Below are 17,575 nucleotides of genomic sequence, written 5' to 3'. Positions count from 1 at the left end.
TGAATCTTCTGTGAACTTTTACTCAAATGCTGAACTAGCATAGGCATACTTTTTATTTTATCTCAGACTTTTATAGCCTACTGGACTCATAGGGAGCTAGTCTCTCACATTATTTTGTTGGGAGGAGTGACTCTATGGACTTCCATTGGCTAGCCCTACAATGTAGAAAACAGGACAAATAAAGCAAAACCCTTGAATGAGTAGGTCTATCTCTCTTGGATGTGCTTGGTAGGGTGTTGTTCCTCTGTGTGATTTATATGGAAGGACATTTTCTCACTAGAATCTGCAGTGTTCCAGAAATATTCAAGAGAAAGTCCTCTAACCTGGTCTCACTCTTTGCCTCTTTCCAAGAAACAACTTCTACCTACTGCAAATAAAAGGGGGGCATGCTATCTGCCGGTATGGACGTGTTGAAAGGGGGGCAGGCTATCTGCCGGTATGGACGTGTTGAAAGGGGGGCAGGCTATCTGCCGGTATGGACGTGTTGAAAGGGGGGCAGGCTATCTGCCGGTATGGACGTGTTGAAAGGGGGGCAGGCTATCTGCCGGTATGGACGTGTTGAAAGGGGGGCAGGCTATCTGCCGGTATGGACGTGTTGAAAGGGGGGCAGGCTATCTGCCGGTATGGACGTGTTGAAAGGGGGGCAGGCTATCTGCCGGTATGGACGTGTTGAAAGGGGGGCAGGCTATCTGCCGGTATGGACGTGTTGAAAGGGGGGCAGGCTATCTGCCGGTATGGACGTGTTGAAAGGGGGGCAGGCTATCTGCCGGTATGGACGTGTTGAAAGGGGGGCAGGCTATCTGCCGGTATGGACGTGTTGAAAGGGGGGCAGGCTATCTGCCGGTATGGACGTGTTGAAAGGGGGGCAGGCTATCTGCCGGTATGGACGTGTTGAAAGGGGGGCAGGCTATCTGCCGGTACGGACGTGTTGAAAGGGGGTCAGGCTATCTGCCGGTACGGACGTGTTGAAATGGGGTCAGGCTATCTGCCGGTATGGACGTGTTGAAAGGGGGGCAGGCTATCTGCCGGTACGGACGTGTTGAAAGGGGGGCAGGCTATCTGCCGGTATGGACGTGTTGAAAGGAGGTCAGGCTATCTGCCGGTACGGACGTGTTGAAAGGAGGGCAGGCTATCTGCCGGTACGGACGTGTTGAAAGGGGGGCAGGCTATCTGCCGGTACGGACGTGTTGGAACAGTTGGAGTGAGTTGAGTAACTTTACCTCAAACCCCCAAAATCTTTTAGTTATGATTTATTTATTTGAACCAAATGTGTAACATTCCTTAGAAAATGATGGCCACGTTAACAAAAATTATTTAGCTTGCTAAATAAAAATACAGCCAGGCCCAAGATACGTGTTGATTTGAAACCAGCGTCATTTCCTCTTTAGCCCTTGCCGTGGGTCCCTGCTGTTGCCCACAGATTCTGTGGGCTTGGGGTCGGTGCCAGGACCTCCGGAGCCTCGCCCAGTCTGCTGTCCTGTGCTCCCATAGGTTGGATTCCGGGAGAGCGGAGAGCATCCATTGGAAGAGTATGTGAGGGTGGGGACTGAGGGGGTGGAGCTTTGACTGACAGAAGAACTGTTCTGGGACTCAACTTTAGACTGGAGAGAGAGAAGGAGAGGAAGATGAGATGAACAGAGAGAGAAGGAGAGGAGGATGAGATGAACAGAGAGAGAAGGAGGATGAGATGAACAGAGAGAGAAGGAGGATGAGATGAACAGAGAGAGAAGGAGAGGAGGATGAGATGAACAGAGAGAGAAGGAGAGGAGGATGAGATGAACAGAGAGAGAGGGAGAGGAGGATGAGATGAACAGAGAGAGAGGGAGAGGAGGATGAGATGAACAGAGAGAGAAGGAGAGGAGGATGAGATGAACAGAGAGAAAGGAAGAGGTGATGGGGAGGAGGGGAGATGTAGAAAATAACATGACAAATAAAATATATAGATCATTCTGGTGTGTGTACTCACCGGCCTGTTGGCCTGGGCCAGTACCTCTGGGTTTGGTTCACTAAAGTTTGGCACCTCAGAGAAGACCATGCAAAAACTGCAATACAACACAGATCAGTACCTTAACTAAATCTACAACACATTAACATCCAAGTCAACAGTTTGTGTGTCTTACTCTCCTATCTTCTGCAGGTCTCCTCCTCTGCCTGTGTAGAGTGTCAGACAGCCCTTCCACAGGGATGCATAGCTGACGAGAGAGAGAAACAGACAGATGACAGAGAGAGAGAGACACTGAGCTGCACTTCCAAACCTCCTTTTCAAACGTATGACCATATTAGAGAGACGTATTTCCCTCAGATTACACAGACCCACAAAGAACTCGAAAACAAATCCAATTTTGATAAAGTCCCATATCTATTGGGTGAAATACCACAGTGTGCAATTACAACAGCAAGATTCCTGTTGCCACAAGAAAAGGTCAAGCAGTGAAGAACAAACACCATTGTAAATACAACCCATATTTATGCTTATTTATGTTCCATTTTTTACTTTAACTATTTGCACATCATTACAACAATGTATAATTACATAATTGTCAGAGAGAGAGACAGAACTAGATAGATAGATACCCTCGTGAGAGGCGGAGGATGTCTCCTGGCTGGATGAGTCCACCCACCTCGTCCCACACAGACAGGGTGATGCACCCACTTTTATCAGCCACCTGACAGGAGAGGGAGGTGGAAGAGAGCAATTATCCCACTTTACGGGAGACAGGTAGAAGGTTTGCATGAAGGAGAGAGCAGAAAAAGGCAGGATGAGAGTGAATGAAGATGGGGGGAGAGCAGAAAAAGTCAGGATGAGACTGAATGAAGATGGGGGAGAGCAGAAAAAGTCAGGATGAGACTGAATGAAGATAGGGGAGAGCAGAAAAAGGCAGGATGAGACTGAATGAAGATGGGGGGAGAGCAGAAAAAGTCAGGATGAGACTGAATGAAGATGGGGGGAGAGGAGAAAAAGGCAGGATGAGACTGAATAAAGATGGGGGGGGGAATAATAAGGAAATTATCCCCACCTTGCAGGAGCGAACCTCATGCCCATCCTTTGTTTTAGTTACCCTTCCTTCAGGTGGAGGGAAGGAGAGAATGAACAAAGTTTGCATTCATTCATTCATTCATCACCAAATGAAACACTGATTTTTTTTTATAAAACAAACATTTTACTGTCATTCACCACTCACCCATTTCCAACACAATAAAGATTACATTTAAATTCTTCAATCCCAACCTTATGTCTTTTATCAAGAATTGAGCATCGTTTGGCACAATGGCGAACATATTTGATTAAAGTCACTGAAGCGAGAAAGAGAGACAAGTAGTGATGGTGGAAATCGTTCAAATCAGGTTCAAATTAATTTACAGCTGTCAAAATTAGGGAGACGAGAACAACACATGGTTATCAAGGGGGCGTGTTACGTGCAGAGCTCATTCCCCCATAATAAAGCATAAATTCTCCATATAGCTTTTTCGAAATCCAACTAAGCCAGAAACTGCTTTTGTCGATATATTTGCCGTATGTTTTCTTTAATACAACTGCAAATACTAAAAGCGAACAATCGTCACGAACAGGATTCGAACCTGTGCGGGGAAACCCCATTGGATTTCGAGTCCAACGCCTTAACCTCTCGGCCACCGTGACTGTGCATAATACTGGCTGTGACAATAGTATAGAAACCTCTTTGCGATATTGGGATATTTGGTTAGGTCTTTTTTTGAGAAGCTAGTTCCATTAGATAAGTGGTATTGTAAGAGAGCGCTGGTTTCATACTGCATCCTTGCTTTTCTTTGTAGCTATGTATTGTAAATAAACTGAAGGTAAGACATGTTCTCTTTTCCTGTCCTGCACTGTAGTTTGCCAAATTGCCACATGGTGGCGCCTATACGCTGCCGACGAGATGGTGAGGCCAGGGCCACACAGAAATGCACAAAACCAACCTAATCATAGAACATATCAGGGTTCTATAGCTATCTATGTTCAAAAGGTTTATAATGTCATGTTTACAATGTACTGTAAAATATGACAAACATGTGAATAAATATAAATGAAGAACAAGAAAAGCAATGAAAAGTTAGTCCTTATCAAAACAGCTAAATATTTAATTCATCTGGCCTGTAGGCCTACAAGGTTGTAACATTTTCACTACGGAAACGATTTTACAGATACAGCTTTCATAAATACATTATTTTATTTAAATTACAACAATTATGTAATCCTACAAACAACTGTATTAAATGCACATAATACTAAGTAAATATTTAAGGGCACAAATCTATTACAAATATTGAGAGTTCGAGCAACAACCTGATATTTCCTTAGTCTCAAAATAATTCTAACACAAAAAAGGAAGGAATGTAAATTCCTACATATTCATTAGGCCTATTAGAATATAGTGCCTGGTTATATACACATCACAGGAGGCTGGAATGGAGTGAATAGAATGTTATCAAACACATGGTAACCATGGAAATTCCATGTATTCCGATCCAGCCATCACTATGAGCCAGCCCTCCCAAATGAAGTTGTAACCGGCCACCTGTGATATGTACTGTATATAAGACCTGTGATATGTACTGTATATAAGACCTGTGATATTTACTGTATATAAGACCTGTGATATGTACTGTATGTAAGACCTGTGATATGTACTGTATATAAGACCTGTGATATGTACTGTATATAAGACCTGTGATATGTACTGTATATAAGACCTGTGATATGTACTGTATATAAGACCTGTGATATGTACTGTATATCAAACCAGTGTTAGTGACTGTTGAGGGTTGACTTTACAGACTTTGCATAAAAATGGATTAAGACATTAAGAAATTAAATATGTGTGTGTGTGTGTGTGTGTGTGTTATATGATGGGGATCTGGGCCTTCTCATCCTGTTGCTTCTTTACTTCCTGTTGGTACCTAGAAACACAGAGGGACAGGGTTAACCTCCGACCTTAACAAACCAAAACAAAGGTTCAAACAGACTAATCATAGGTCTCAGAGAGCGAAGACAAATTGGCAGGCATGCTATCCTTTACATTCAGGCAAGGACCCTGACAGATCAATTTAGCCCTCTGTTTTTTAAAGTGTAAACAAATGTAAGATAATGACCATGGTTATAGAGTAACATTTTTTTATATGAACTTAAGGAATCTTGCAATATACAACTTTCAGGACCAGTTTACCAACAAAAAAATGTGTCTGAAAAAAGTTCCAAACTGGTATCGACACCATGTCCAAGGACAATGTACTGTCATAAATGAATCTGTTTTTGACCAAACGCACTTTGCCCTGCAAAGCAGTACTGTATAATTATTAACAATGTTATTGTCGGACAATGGCATTGATTGACATACACCCCATCAGAATTGTGTTTTTATTTCCCTTTTTTTCTCCTTATAGGGTTTGATTGAATAGGGGCCCACTGCCATGCATGTCAGTTTGCATAGCTCTGTGTGTAACTATGGAGCCTGTCCCACTCACATCCAGATTCTAACAAGTTGGTTGGCTCCTGCCAATCCAAGAAAACCGTTGACAAAAAAGAGACCCCAGTTCTTCGGAATAATGACAAGAGAATATCGGGACCAAATAACACCTGCAAAATAGAGGGGTGACAAGACAGGTAAAGTTGGAGCATCTGAATGTTTTTCAGCTTCAGGATTTTTTTCCTGTTGTCTTTCCTACAATGTCCATTACCTGTAGTCATGAGTACTCCAGACTGAGAGAGACTCAGTTTATCAGCTGGCCTTGTCATATCAGCCATGCCAGCCATAACCAGACCCTGTAGAGAGAGAGAGATAGTGAGAGAGAGAGAGAGAGAGAGAGAGAGAGAGAGAGAGAGAGAGAGAGAGAGAGAGAGAGAGAGAGAGAGAGAGAGAGAGAGAGAGAGAGATATACAGTATAAGAGAGAGAATTTCACACAACCATCCATACTTTTAGCACCATTATAAGATGTCCAGCACATGAGACACTTGTTAAGGATATCAACTCTTACCCATTTACACACTGGTGCCCAGAAGAAGACTGTCTTTGGACCTACAAAGGGAAGCATATCAGTGTTTATTTAGAAAGGTTAGACATGAAAGTTGAGTACAATTACACAATATTACAATGATTCATGTGAGAGTTAGTTTTGTGTAAACAGTTGGTTGATACCGCGACAAAGAGATCACACTGGGCCCACACTGGTTGAATCAACGTTGTTCCCACGTCATTTCAATGAATTTAAGTTGAACCAATGTGGAATAGATGTCTAAGTGGGATATGCCAAAGCAGTTAGGCATGAAAAAGTTCCATAAATAGATAAATGTTGTGCAGCATTAAACTGTGAAATCCTTTGATTTGTTGTTGAGGAGTGAAATATAAAGATGAAATAGAGAGATAAAGGGGAACTGAAAGTGACTGAAATCAGTATCTTCCTATGGTTTTAACAACTGTTATTCTCCTGCTCTCTTCTGGCCAATTGAAAACTTGCCAAGGGCTATAATTTATTGAAGAGTGCTAAACATGGTGGTTGAACGTCACTTAGCTTCCCACATATTATCCATTCATAGTCTTCCCTTCTCTTGTCTATTTGATAGCGAGGCTGGTTGTTTTATCAACTTGGTTTTCCTTAATTGCTTTGCTTTTAATCTTCGTTATGATTTTAATCTCATCTCTGTATCATTATGCTCCCAAACTATTTTGATATTAATTAACAATATCCTGTGAACCAGGAATTGAGAACCACTGATTGGAACAACCTTCTGTCACATTAACACACTGTTATAGTTCAGCCCTAACTCCCCAGGGGTGAGAGAAGAGCCCTGTGTACTCCCTCATCAGCATTCAGATTAGCAGCATCAACACTGCTTGTCCTTATTCACCTCTAAATTCAATTCAGCTGCAGACTGACGTCGATGCTACACCAACACTGCTGTAATAAAACTATGCTTGCTCCATTTAAGATAACCTCAAGGTCAAGGTTGCACATGGTTTGCTAGTCTAAGAGTGACTAGCACTGACCAAGGGTCCCCCATCCAAGTCCATGCACTGCTACTGTAGGTTTCAACTCAGGTTTCAACTCAATCTAAGTTTAGAGCACTCATTCATATGCTAAAGAGCACTAGTTCATCTGACCTTTTATCTATTTCTGTTGATACAAATGTTTAATGCTCTTGTTTGTCAGTAAATGATAGCAGTCACTTTCTCCTTTCTGAAAATGTAACACCCCTCCCCGCAAAAGTCAATTGCTGTGCCAAATGGTAGATTTGATCCAGAATTAATGGAAGAATTCTTATCCAGAATTATCCATAGGTATACAATGGGTGGCTCTAATCCTGAACGCTGATTGTTTAAAACCGCATTGTTAGCTAAAGTTAGCTAGCTGGCTAGCTACTTCCAGACATAAATGAGAGAACACCTCACTCTGACCATTTTACTCGCCCTAGCAGAGCTGGTTAGGCTGTTTTCATGTTATCTAGAGTGTTGGTGACTGTAACTGTGATGCTGGCAACCATTTAATTACGCTTTTTTGCCGAGGTTTACTGACACCGGCCATATTCAAAGGGTGTTGAGCGTTCGTAAATGCATCAGTTATTCTGCTCACTGGCACACTCAGTGCTCTGATATCCGAGTATGTAGCCAGAGCGAATTTACGAACGCACCCTAAATCTATGACGTTAAAATTCCCATTTATTCTGTTCCATTAGATTGAGCAATCCACTGTCTCATCAGCCCAGGCAGGGAATTTATAAACTTGATCTCTACTGTAAAAAATAATCTAGACATTTTCTCACATTTCTTTTAGACTAACAGCTGAGATTTGTGTACACCTTGCTGTCTATCTCTCCGATCTCCAGGTGTCCCTTAGTAATGAAAGTGTAGGGAGTCGGGACAGACAGGCATGCAGCGTTTCTCTGCCAATCGAAATCACGACTGGGTCGAGTCCATAGATAGAGAACTAAAAGTCTGAACGACTGGGTCGCGTCCATAGATAGAGAACTAAAAGACTGAACGACTGGGTCGCGTCCATAGATAGAGAACTAAAAGACTGAACGACTGGGTCGCGTCCATAGATAGAGAACTAAAAGACTGAACGACTGGGTCGCGTCCATAGATAGAGAACTACAAGTCTGAACGACTGGGTCGCGTCCATAGATAGAGAACTAAAAGACTGAACGACTGGGTCGCGTCTCTGGCAACCGAACCGATAGAACCAACGACCAGCCGGCTTGGGTAGTAACCCTAGATTTGTGTCGGGACTATATCTTGTGGAATGATGCAATAGTATGAATAAATTAATGAAAATAGCGTTTTTAATGAAAATGTGTCAATCTTTATTTGAATATGTTAGTAATCCCTTGAAGCCGGTGTTTGGAGTATGTATTGGCACGTTTGCCGGCTCTCGACGTCTTATTTTTTTATTCATTTATTCATACTATTTCATCCTTCGACAAGATATAGTCCCGACACAAATCTGGGGTTGCTACCCAAGCCGGCAGCTCGTCCGTTCTATCGGTTCGGTTGCCAGAGACGCTACCCACTCAATTCAGTCTTTTTGTTCTGTATCTATGGACGCGACCAGTCGTTCGTTGTAAATGTTCGTAAATTCAATCTGGAGTGCCGGAGAGCGTTTATTGTGCGCTCTGGCGGTTCGTAAATTCAGAGCTTTGTCAGATTGCCCGTTTGTAAATTCTGAGCGTTTCGCTCTGGGAGCACACTGGACGCTCTGGCCGAGGAGTGGGGTTGATCAGAGTGTTCTGACCCCACAACGGCTGTCAAGCACCCAAGATAACTAGCTAACGTTGGCTAACTTGCTAGCTATTTCCAGACACAAATGAGAGAACACCTCATACTCGCCCTAGCAGAACTGGTTAGGCTGGCACAGACAGCAGGCGTCATTTACATTATACATATTGAAAATATTGACAATGTGTATCAGAGTATACAGTATAGTGTCTGTACTGTAAGATGGTGAGAACAGTGGAAGTGATGCAGATCTGTCATGTTGAGGTGAGCCTGATAATAATGATGTCCTTACCTGCTGGATGGTTGTAGAAAGGTCTCAGTTTAGCAGGTAGTTTGAGCTCGATCTTGTTAAGAATCCTGTGGTATGAAGCTCTAACTCCCACTAAAGCCATGTCTGGAGACTGGAGTTTTATTTCCTACTTTTGTTGAACTTGGTACCGACAGTTCAAAATAAATAAATAGTATGTGCTGTATTGTGGCTCTAGTACACCCTGTCATTGATTGTCTATAGTAACTAGAATACAGAATAGCCTGTATGAACCATTGGCAGAAAGCAGGCTCATCTACCCGTAGTGCCTAATCTATTATGTAGGAGTGTCACCTGAGGGGCGGTACCGAAATATAAACCCCGCCCCAAACCCACTGCCATTGGTAGAGAGAGTTAGCCCACACTATGAGCCCACCCCATTTTGCAATTCCTAGAAAACAGGGCCACGTTAAATTGCCAACTGTTGTCTACATGCCAGAGAGGCATGTTTGTTCAATATTACATATTTCTATCTGAACGTTCCAAAACGTTGTGTCGTACTGAATGCGCCCCACATGTGATGTGGACTGTACATGGCAAAGACACAATGTAAACAATAAACTGAAGAGGCCACGCTTATCTTTTAACTTAGCTTATGATCAAGTTGGCCATTAATAACCTCATGCACATGAGAAGGGTTTCTTCAAGTCAGGAACAGTTTTATCCCAAATGTAGAATTTATTTTCAATAAATATATACACACCACAACGTCCTAAAATCAGACAAAGAGGTAAAAGGCTAAAACAAAGTGTTAGTGTTGAAAAATACAACATTAACCATCATCAGTCTCAAACATTCACCATCTTTAAAGTGTTGTGTGAATTTGTAAATGTGTATGTTTCTTTGCCTAATCTTACCTTTTACTAATCTCTTACCATCATCCTCACGCAGACGTGCTGTCATCCTCACATCATCACCTCATACTTATTAATTAACAGCATGAATTGTGCTTTGCAGAGGGTGTTATTGAGTTGGACGATTCTGTGGTCGTTGAAGTCCTCAAAGATGAAATTGCATTTAATCAAGTTAATCAGATCCACTAGTTAGTTAGTGTCGCTAGTTCTAAATAATCCAACAATGGATGGGCTTCTGCTAACTGCTTTATTTTTAGTTCAGCAGCCTCTGCTTCTTGTTGCTTCTTTACCTCCTGTTGGTACCTAGAAACACAGAGGGACAGGGTTGACCTCCGACCTTAACAAACCAAAATAAAGGTTCAAACAGACTAATCATAGGTCTCAGAGACCTATGCCACTTTGTTTACATACTCATCTCATATGTATATACTGCACTCGATACCATCTACTGCATCTTGCCTATGCCGCTCTGTACCATCACTCATTCATGTATCTTTATGTACATATTATGTACATTATGTACATATTCTTTATCCCTTTACACTTGTGTGTATAAGGTAGTAGTTTTGGGATTGTTAGCTAGATTACTCGTTGGTTATTACTGCATTGTTGGAACTAGAAGCACAAGCATTTCGCTACACTCGCATTAACATCTGCTAACCATGTGTATGTGACAAATAAAACAAATTGATTTGATTTGAGAGCAAAGACAAGTTGGCAGGCATGCTATCCTTTACATTCAGGAAGAGACCCTGGTGGACTTTATAAAAGTATCCGTATCTCTGATTTTAAAGTGTAACCAAATGAAAGACAAGTAGTTATAGAGTAACAGATTGTATGATATGGACTGTAGTCTAGTGATCACACAGAAACAAATACAACTTTTAGGGCCGGTTAGCTAATTCTGACAAATGCGCTTTCCAAAGCAATAGACACCACAGAGTTATTCAGTGTTGTATCCATAGAGGCAGAACAGGATCTACATTTATCTCTGTGGTTATATCACTCAGTTGACAGGAAAAACACAAGGGCAGAAGGCTTGGCATGTAATGTGCCTGGTTTAAACCACAACAAAGAAGGCAAAGCCCAAGGACAATGTCACAAGCTGCCATAAATGTGTGACCAAGCACACTTTGCCCTTCAGAGCGGTACTGTGTATTTAACAAGCCTGTTGTCAGACAATGACTGACATACAGTACATTGACAAATTATTATGATTTTCCCCCTAATATGGTTTGATTGAAAGGGCACAAGTTGGTGTGTAGCTCTGTATCTAACTGTCTGTTCCACTCACATCCAGATTCTAAAGAGTTGGGTGGCTCCTGACGCACCAAGAAAACAGTTGCAACAAAACAGAAACCAATTCTTGGGAATGATGACCAGGGACCATCTGGACCAAATAACACCTGTAAAATAGTAAAGAGACAGGTAAAGGGACAGGTAAAGGGACAGGTAAAAGGACAGGTAAAGGGACAGGTAAAGGGACAGGTAGAGGGACAGGTAAAGGGACAGGTATAGGGACAGGTAAAATGACAGGTAAAGGGACAGGTAAAGGGACAGGTAAAAGGACAGGTAAAGGGACAGGTAAAGGGACAGGTAGAGGGACAGGTAAAATTACAGGTAAATGGACAGGTAAAGGGACAGGTAAAAGGACAGGTAAAGGGAGAGGTAAAGGACAGGTGAAGTTGGAGCATTTGAATGTTGTTTCTGCTTCAGAAATGTGTTACTGTTGCATAATGCGTATAAAAATCCAATATTTGCTTTTCCTACTTTTTTCATAATTTTGAGGGCTAAGAGTATGTCAGTGTTTTATGTGGGGGTACCGGCTAGGAGACATCTGACCAGGATCAGGGATAATCAGTGTTTTATGTGGGGGTACCGGCTTGGAGACATCTGACCAGGATCAGGGCTAGTCAGTGTTGTATGTGGGGGTACCGGCTAGGAGACATCTGACCAGGATCAGGGCTAGTCAGTGTTTTATGTGGGGGTACCGGCTAGGAGACACCTGACCAGGATCAGGGCTAGTCAGTGTTGTATGTGGGGGTACTGGCTAGGAGACACCTGACCAGGATCAGGGCTAGTCAGTGTTGTATGTGGGGGTACTGGCTAGGAGACACCTGACCAGGATCAGGGCTAGTCAGTGTTGTATGTGGGGGTACCGGCTAAGAGACATCTGACCAGGATCAGGGATAATCAGTGTTGTATGTGGGGGTACCGGCTAGGAGACATCTGACCAGGATCAGGGCTAGTCAGTGTTGTATGTGGGGGTACCGGCTAGGAGACATCTGACCAGGATCAGGGCTAGTCAGTGTTGTATGTGGGGGTACCGGCTAGGAGACATCTGACCAGGATCAAGGCTAGTCAGTGTTGTATGTGGGGGTACCGGCTAGGAGACATCTGACCAGGATCAGGGCTAGTCAGTGTTGTATGTGGGGGTACTGGCTAGGAGACACCTGACCAGGATCAGGGCTAGTCAGTGTTTTATGTGAGGGTACCGGCTAGGAGACATCTGACCAGGATCAGGGCTAGTCAGTGTTGTATGTGGGGGTACCGGCTAGGAGACATCTGACCAGGATCAGGGCTAGTGAGTGTTGTATGTGAGGGTACCGGCTAGGAGACATCTGACCAGGATCAGGGCTAGTCAGTGTTGTATGTGGGGGTACTGGCTACGAGACACCTGACCAGGATCAGGGCTAGTCAGTGTTTTATGTGAAGGTACCGGCTAGGAGACATCTGACCAGGATCAGGGCTAGTCAGTGTTGTATGTGGGGGTACCGGCTAGGAGACATCTGACCAGGATCAGGGCTAGTCAGTGTTGTATGTGGGGGTACCGGCTAGGAGACCTCTGACCAGGATCAGGGCTAGTCAGTGTTGTATGTGGGGGTACCAGCTAGGAGACATCTGACCAGGATCAGGGATAATCAGTGTTGCATGTGGGGGTACCGGCTAGGAGACATCTGACCAGGATCAGGGCTAGTCAGTGTTGTATGTGGGGGTTCCGGCTAGAAGACATCTGACCAGGATCAGGGCTAGTCAGTGTTTTAAGTGGGGGTACCGGCTAGGAGACATCTGACCAGGATCAGGGCTAGTCAGTGTTGTATGTGGGGGTACCGGCTAGGAGACATCTGACCAGGATCAGGGCTAGTCAGTGTTGTATGTGGGGGTACCGGCTTGGAGACATCTGACCAGGATCAGGGCTAGTCAGTGTTGTATGTGGGGGTACCGGCTAGGAGACATCTGACCAAGATCAGGGCTAGTCAGTGTTTTATGTGGGGGTACCAGCTAGGAGACATCTGACCAGGATCAGGGCTAGTCAGTGTTGTATGTGGGGGTACCGGCTAGGAGACATCTGACCAGGATCAGGGCTAGTCAGTGTTGTATATGGGGGTACCGGCTAGGAGACATCTGACCAGGATCAGGGATAATCAGTGTTGTATGTGGGGGTACTGGCTAGGAGACACCTGACCAGGATCAGGGCTAGTCAGTGTTGTATGTGGGGGTACCGGCTAGGAGACATCTGACCAGGATCAGGGATAATCAGTGTTGTATGTGGGGGTACCGGCTAGGAGACACCCGACCAGGATCAGGGCTAGTCAGTGTTGTATGTGGGGGTACCGGCTAGGAGACACCCGACCAGGATCAGGGCTAGTCAGTGTTGTATGTGGGGGTACCGGCTAGGAGACACCCGACCAGGATCAGGGCTAGTCAGTGTTGTATGTGGGGGTACCGGCTAGGAGACACCCGACCAGGATCAGGGCTAGTCAGTGTTGTATGTGGGGGTACCGGCTAGGAGACACCCGACCAGGATCAGGGCTAGTCAGTGTTGTATGTGGGGGTACCGGCTAGGAGACACCCGACCAGGATCAGGGCTAGTCAGTGTTGTATGTGGGGGTACCGGCTAGGAGACACCCGACCAGGATCAGGGCTAGTCAGTGTTGTATGTGGGGGTACCGGCTAGGAGACACCCGACCAGGATCAGGGCTAGTCAGTGTTGTATGTGGGGGTACCGGCTAGGAGACACCTGACCAGGATCAGGGCTAGCTCTGGTGAGACTTGGTGGTCGGCCAGCCCAAGCAGGTTATTGTTGGTTCAAGTGATGGGGACCAAAATAAATATTTACATAAAGGAAAATACAAAGGCTGCCCAAAAGATGCCCAGGGTAACACCTGGCTACACAGCCCAGCACCTGACCCGGTTGCTGCTGCCACCTAGGGATGGGTTTGGAAGTGGAAAATGGATTGTATAACTATGCCCTGTGCACTACCTAACTCCATACCTTAACACAAATCAACAGCTAATGACATCACGTTGTGGAAAACGTCCGGTAGTGGTTTGTAACTAGCCGTATCCCAGGACCAAAACACGATTATCATCTCTAATTGAAAATAGTCTGAGATAGAGTAGTCTCAAACAGGCACGGGTCATCTTGTGTAATTTAAGGACAGTGTTATCACACAGGGACATACCGTTACAGTCCTTGTTAACAGTCAGTGGGGCTTTTACAAAGCAGCAATGGAAAACCCATGATGCAGGGGCAGGTGTGAAAGTTCCATGCCATCATGTCTGAATCCATGCCAGTAATTCTATCAGTGAACTGTTCATCTGAAGGGTCATCAAGCTACACACACTCTCGCATGCACTCATGCACACACTCGCACACACACATGCATGTACACACTCGCACGCACGCATTCACACACTCGCACACACACGCACAGGCACACACCCAACACACACACACACAAACACACACTTCCTGACCTCTCTGTCCTCATTGCTCCATTACCTGTAGTCATGAGTACTCCAGACTGAGAGAGACTCAGTTTATCAGCCGGTCGGGTCATATCAGCCAGACCCGCAAAAACAAGACCCTGTAGAAAGAGACAGAGAGAGACAGAGAGACATAGAGAAACAGAGAGAGAGAGAGACAGGGGGGGTCACACAACCATGCATATGTGTACTACATCACAGGACCATTATATAACACCGTTTGGAGGGTCAGAGAGTGGAACATTAACTGTATGGAATATTAAGATTAGACAGAGGCAGAATACAGGAGCTTATAAAATGTGACTTCATTCTCTAGAAGCGACCTCAATCAGTTCACATGACAGGAAGGAATATGTAGACACAGCTCAGGCATTACCAATGCATTATTATTCACTCCCATTTCCACTCTTACATGCTTCTTATGAGTTTCTGGATGCTGCCTCTGTGCAGTCTTAATTTACCGTGTGGCTCAGTTGACAGAGCATGCCGTTGCAACGCCACGGTTGTGGGTTCGATTCCCATGAGGGACCAGTACAAAACTGTATGCACTCAGTATAAGAGTGTCTGCTCAATGAACACAATGTTAAACTCTCCGAACCCTCAAACTCTCAGAACCCTCTGAACACTCTCTAGAACCCTCTAAACACTCTCTAGAACCCTCAAACTCTCAGAACCCTCTGAACACTCTAGAACCCTCTGAACACTCTCTAGAACCCTCTAAACACTCTCAGTGCTCTCTGAACCCTCTGAACACTCTCTAGAACCCTCTAAACACTCTCTAGAACCCTCTAAACACTCCCCTAAAACCCTCTAAACACTCTCACTGCCCTCTGAACCATCTGAACACTCTCTAGAACCCTCTAAACACTCTCTAGAACCCTCTAAACACTCCCCTAAAACCCTCTAAACACTCTCAGTGCCCTCTGAACCCTCTGGACACTCTCTAGAACCCTCTAAACACTATCAGAACCCTCTAAACACTCTCTAGAACCCTCTAAACACTCCCCTAAAACCCTATAAACACTCTCAGTGCCCTCTGAACCCTCTAAAAACTCTCTGAACCCTCTAAACTTCGCTGCAAATCTTTTAACACTTACCCATTTACACACTGGTGCCCAGAAGAAAACTGTCTTTGGACCTACAGACAAAACAAAACATGGTTTAATTATTAAGGTTAATTATTATAAGGTTAGCAATGACAGTTGTGTTGAATACATAACGTTACAGTGATTTATGTGACATTTAGTTTTGTGCAAAAAGTTGGTTGATTCCCCAATAAAATGATATGCCAATTGAACCAGTAGGCCTCAGGCTTTCTGTGAAGTGACAGAAGTTGTCAAGCATTAAACTTTGCGACCTGATTCGTGGTAGTAAACGTTTTAAGATGAGGCGACGTTGAAAGTGACTGGTTAAATCCCTTCCTAGATAATTCCACCTGTTGTCATTCTCGTGCCCTCAACTTGTCTCTGTCCTCCTTCTACTGCCGGTACATCAATGCCTTGCCAATTGAAAACTTGCCAAGGGCGATCATTTATTGAAGAGTGCCAGCATGTAGTGACATGCACGTCATTTAGTTACACACCTATTGTCCATTCACATGCTTCCCTTCTCTTGTCTATTTGATAGCTAGACTGGTTGTTTTATCAACTATAAGTTGTTATTAATGTGTTGTGCTTTTACATCTAATACTGACTTCCCTCTGCTTGATCATGGTGCCAACCTATTTTGATATTATCAACATCCCATGAACCCGGAATGGAGAACCCCTGCTTGGAACAACCTTCTGTGTACCACTCTTCTATAGCTCAGAGATCAGCCCTAACTCCTAGGGACGGACTGGGACCAGAAATCGTCCCAAGCATTTCTAACACACAGGACCATTTTTCCCCTTGAGACCCCAGATATTAGCCAAATAATTATAATTTTGGCAAAACCCACAATTTTGACAGGCCCACCAGGCTAAAGATGGACCAGCCCATCTGGCATTTGCCAGAATTGCCCCATGACCAGTCTGTCTCTGTTATCTCCCCAGGGCTGGAAGAAGAGCCCTGTGTACTAGCTCATCAACGTTCAGATAGTTTGCATGTGACAGACAGACTGGGCAGCATCAAGACTGTTTGTCCTCATAAACCTCAAAGTTATAATCAGCTACACAAGCCTCGTGTCACATTGAAACAATTCCAACTCCACTATAATAAAACTGTGTTTGCTCCATTGACGATGACCCCATCAGAGGTCACTCGTGACCAGGGGTCCATTCACCAACCCCAATACACTGCTACTGTAAGTTTGCTCATTCTTTTGTGACAGTCACAGTCCCACTATATTGAACATCACTCTTATTTACCAAATAGAAGAGTAGAAAGCATCCAGAGGTGATAGTGATAAATTATCACATCTCATTTTCTAAATATTGAGAAAGTGTATTCTGAAGATGGGGAGACTTTTAGACATTAATCAATAGACAACAGGGAGGAGACATGAACCAATGGACACCATGAGGAGAGTGATACAGAGACAGCCGGGTTAGTAGGACCTGATGCTGTAATATTGATCATGTCCTTACCTGCAGGATGGTTGTAAATGGGTCTCAGTTTACCAGGTAGTAGAAACTCTATCTGGTTAAGAATCCTGTGGTATGAAGCTCTAACTCCAACTAAAGCCATGTCTGGTGACTGTTGAAACTTGGCACCAACAGTTTAGAATCAAATAAATATGCAACGCGCTTTATTGTACCACCGGTACACCCTGTCGTTGGGCTACTTGAACTGATCAGACAGAATAGATTGTGTGAACCATTAGCTGACAGCAGGCATGGCTATCCTCTATGATGCTTACTGGATGGAATCATCTATTATTGGGGAGGGGGGTTGTACTGAACGTTAACTCCGCCCCAAAACCACTGCCATTGGTAGGG

At 44.2% G+C, this 17,575-nt stretch overlaps 3 protein-coding genes and 1 non-coding gene across 4 annotated transcripts; all 4 read right to left on the bottom strand.

Annotated features, from left to right (window-relative positions):
• Positions 1 to 1,219: 1,219 nt before the first annotated feature.
• Positions 1,220 to 3,402, bottom strand: LOC118965229 (SOSS complex subunit B2-like). The gene is made up of 6 exons (XM_090239803.1): positions 3,183 to 3,402; positions 3,018 to 3,064; positions 2,575 to 2,666; positions 2,121 to 2,192; positions 1,967 to 2,042; positions 1,220 to 1,601 (listed from the first exon to the last, which is right to left on the bottom strand). The coding sequence occupies exons 1-6, from the start codon at positions 3,277 to 3,279 to the stop codon at positions 1,374 to 1,376; spliced, it is 612 nt and encodes a 203-aa protein (XP_090095929.1). The 5' UTR covers positions 3,280 to 3,402; the 3' UTR covers positions 1,220 to 1,373.
• A 156-nt stretch (positions 3,403 to 3,558) lies between these two features.
• On the bottom strand, positions 3,559 to 3,640 carry trnas-cga (transfer RNA serine (anticodon CGA)). Its single transcript has one exon. It is a non-coding gene; the product is annotated as a tRNA-Ser (tRNA).
• Positions 3,641 to 4,076: 436 nt separating this feature from the next.
• LOC110495630 (mitochondrial pyruvate carrier 2) lies at positions 4,077 to 9,315 on the bottom strand. Its single transcript, XM_036951852.2, has 5 exons — positions 9,020 to 9,315; positions 5,993 to 6,033; positions 5,695 to 5,779; positions 5,482 to 5,593; positions 4,077 to 4,917 (listed from the first exon to the last, which is right to left on the bottom strand). The coding sequence occupies exons 1-5, from the start codon at positions 9,117 to 9,119 to the stop codon at positions 4,860 to 4,862; spliced, it is 396 nt and encodes a 131-aa protein (XP_036807747.2). The 5' UTR covers positions 9,120 to 9,315; the 3' UTR covers positions 4,077 to 4,859.
• Positions 9,316 to 9,692: 377 nt separating this feature from the next.
• Positions 9,693 to 17,507, bottom strand: LOC110497054 (mitochondrial pyruvate carrier 2). Its single transcript, XM_090239799.1, has 5 exons — positions 17,225 to 17,507; positions 15,756 to 15,796; positions 14,675 to 14,759; positions 11,183 to 11,294; positions 9,693 to 10,191 (listed from the first exon to the last, which is right to left on the bottom strand). The coding sequence occupies exons 1-5, from the start codon at positions 17,322 to 17,324 to the stop codon at positions 10,074 to 10,076; spliced, it is 456 nt and encodes a 151-aa protein (XP_090095925.1). The 5' UTR covers positions 17,325 to 17,507; the 3' UTR covers positions 9,693 to 10,073.
• Between the last annotated feature and the right edge of the window lie 68 nt (positions 17,508 to 17,575).

The sequence above is a fragment of the Oncorhynchus mykiss genome, chromosome 7 (genome assembly GCF_057628025.1).
Source record: "Oncorhynchus mykiss isolate SJ-2025 chromosome 7, ASM5762802v1, whole genome shotgun sequence".
NCBI classification, from domain to species: Eukaryota; Metazoa; Chordata; class Actinopteri; order Salmoniformes; family Salmonidae; genus Oncorhynchus; species Oncorhynchus mykiss.
This window is presented reverse-complemented; position numbering and strand designations above follow the sequence as displayed.

What these genes read in the sequence shown, in the direction of transcription:
- LOC118965229 (XM_090239803.1), bottom strand. Translation starts at nt 3,279, where the DNA reads ATGTTCGCCATTGTGCCAAACGATGCTCAATTCTTGATAAAAGACATA. An exon ending in CTTTATTGTGTTGGAAATGG is followed by an intron (nt 3,065 to 3,182) that starts GTGAGTGGTGAA and finishes CTCCACCTGAAG; the next exon opens with GAAGGGTAACTAAAACAAAG. An exon ending in ATCCTCCGCCTCTCACGAGG is followed by an intron (nt 2,193 to 2,574) that starts GTATCTATCTAT and finishes CTCTCTCGTCAG; the next exon opens with CTATGCATCCCTGTGGAAGG.
- LOC110495630 (XM_036951852.2), bottom strand. Translation starts at nt 9,119, where the DNA reads ATGGCTTTAGTGGGAGTTAGAGCTTCATACCACAGGATTCTTAACAAG. An exon ending in TTTCTACAACCATCCAGCAG is followed by an intron (nt 6,034 to 9,019) that starts GTAAGGACATCA and finishes TTCCCTTTGTAG; the next exon opens with GTCCAAAGACAGTCTTCTTC. An exon ending in GGGCACCAGTGTGTAAATGG is followed by an intron (nt 5,780 to 5,992) that starts GTAAGAGTTGAT and finishes CTCTCTCTACAG; the next exon opens with GGTCTGGTTATGGCTGGCAT.
- LOC110497054 (XM_090239799.1), bottom strand. Translation starts at nt 17,324, where the DNA reads ATGGCTTTAGTTGGAGTTAGAGCTTCATACCACAGGATTCTTAACCAG. An exon ending in CATTTACAACCATCCTGCAG is followed by an intron (nt 15,797 to 17,224) that starts GTAAGGACATGA and finishes TTTTGTCTGTAG; the next exon opens with GTCCAAAGACAGTTTTCTTC. An exon ending in GGGCACCAGTGTGTAAATGG is followed by an intron (nt 14,760 to 15,755) that starts GTAAGTGTTAAA and finishes CTCTTTCTACAG; the next exon opens with GGTCTTGTTTTTGCGGGTCT.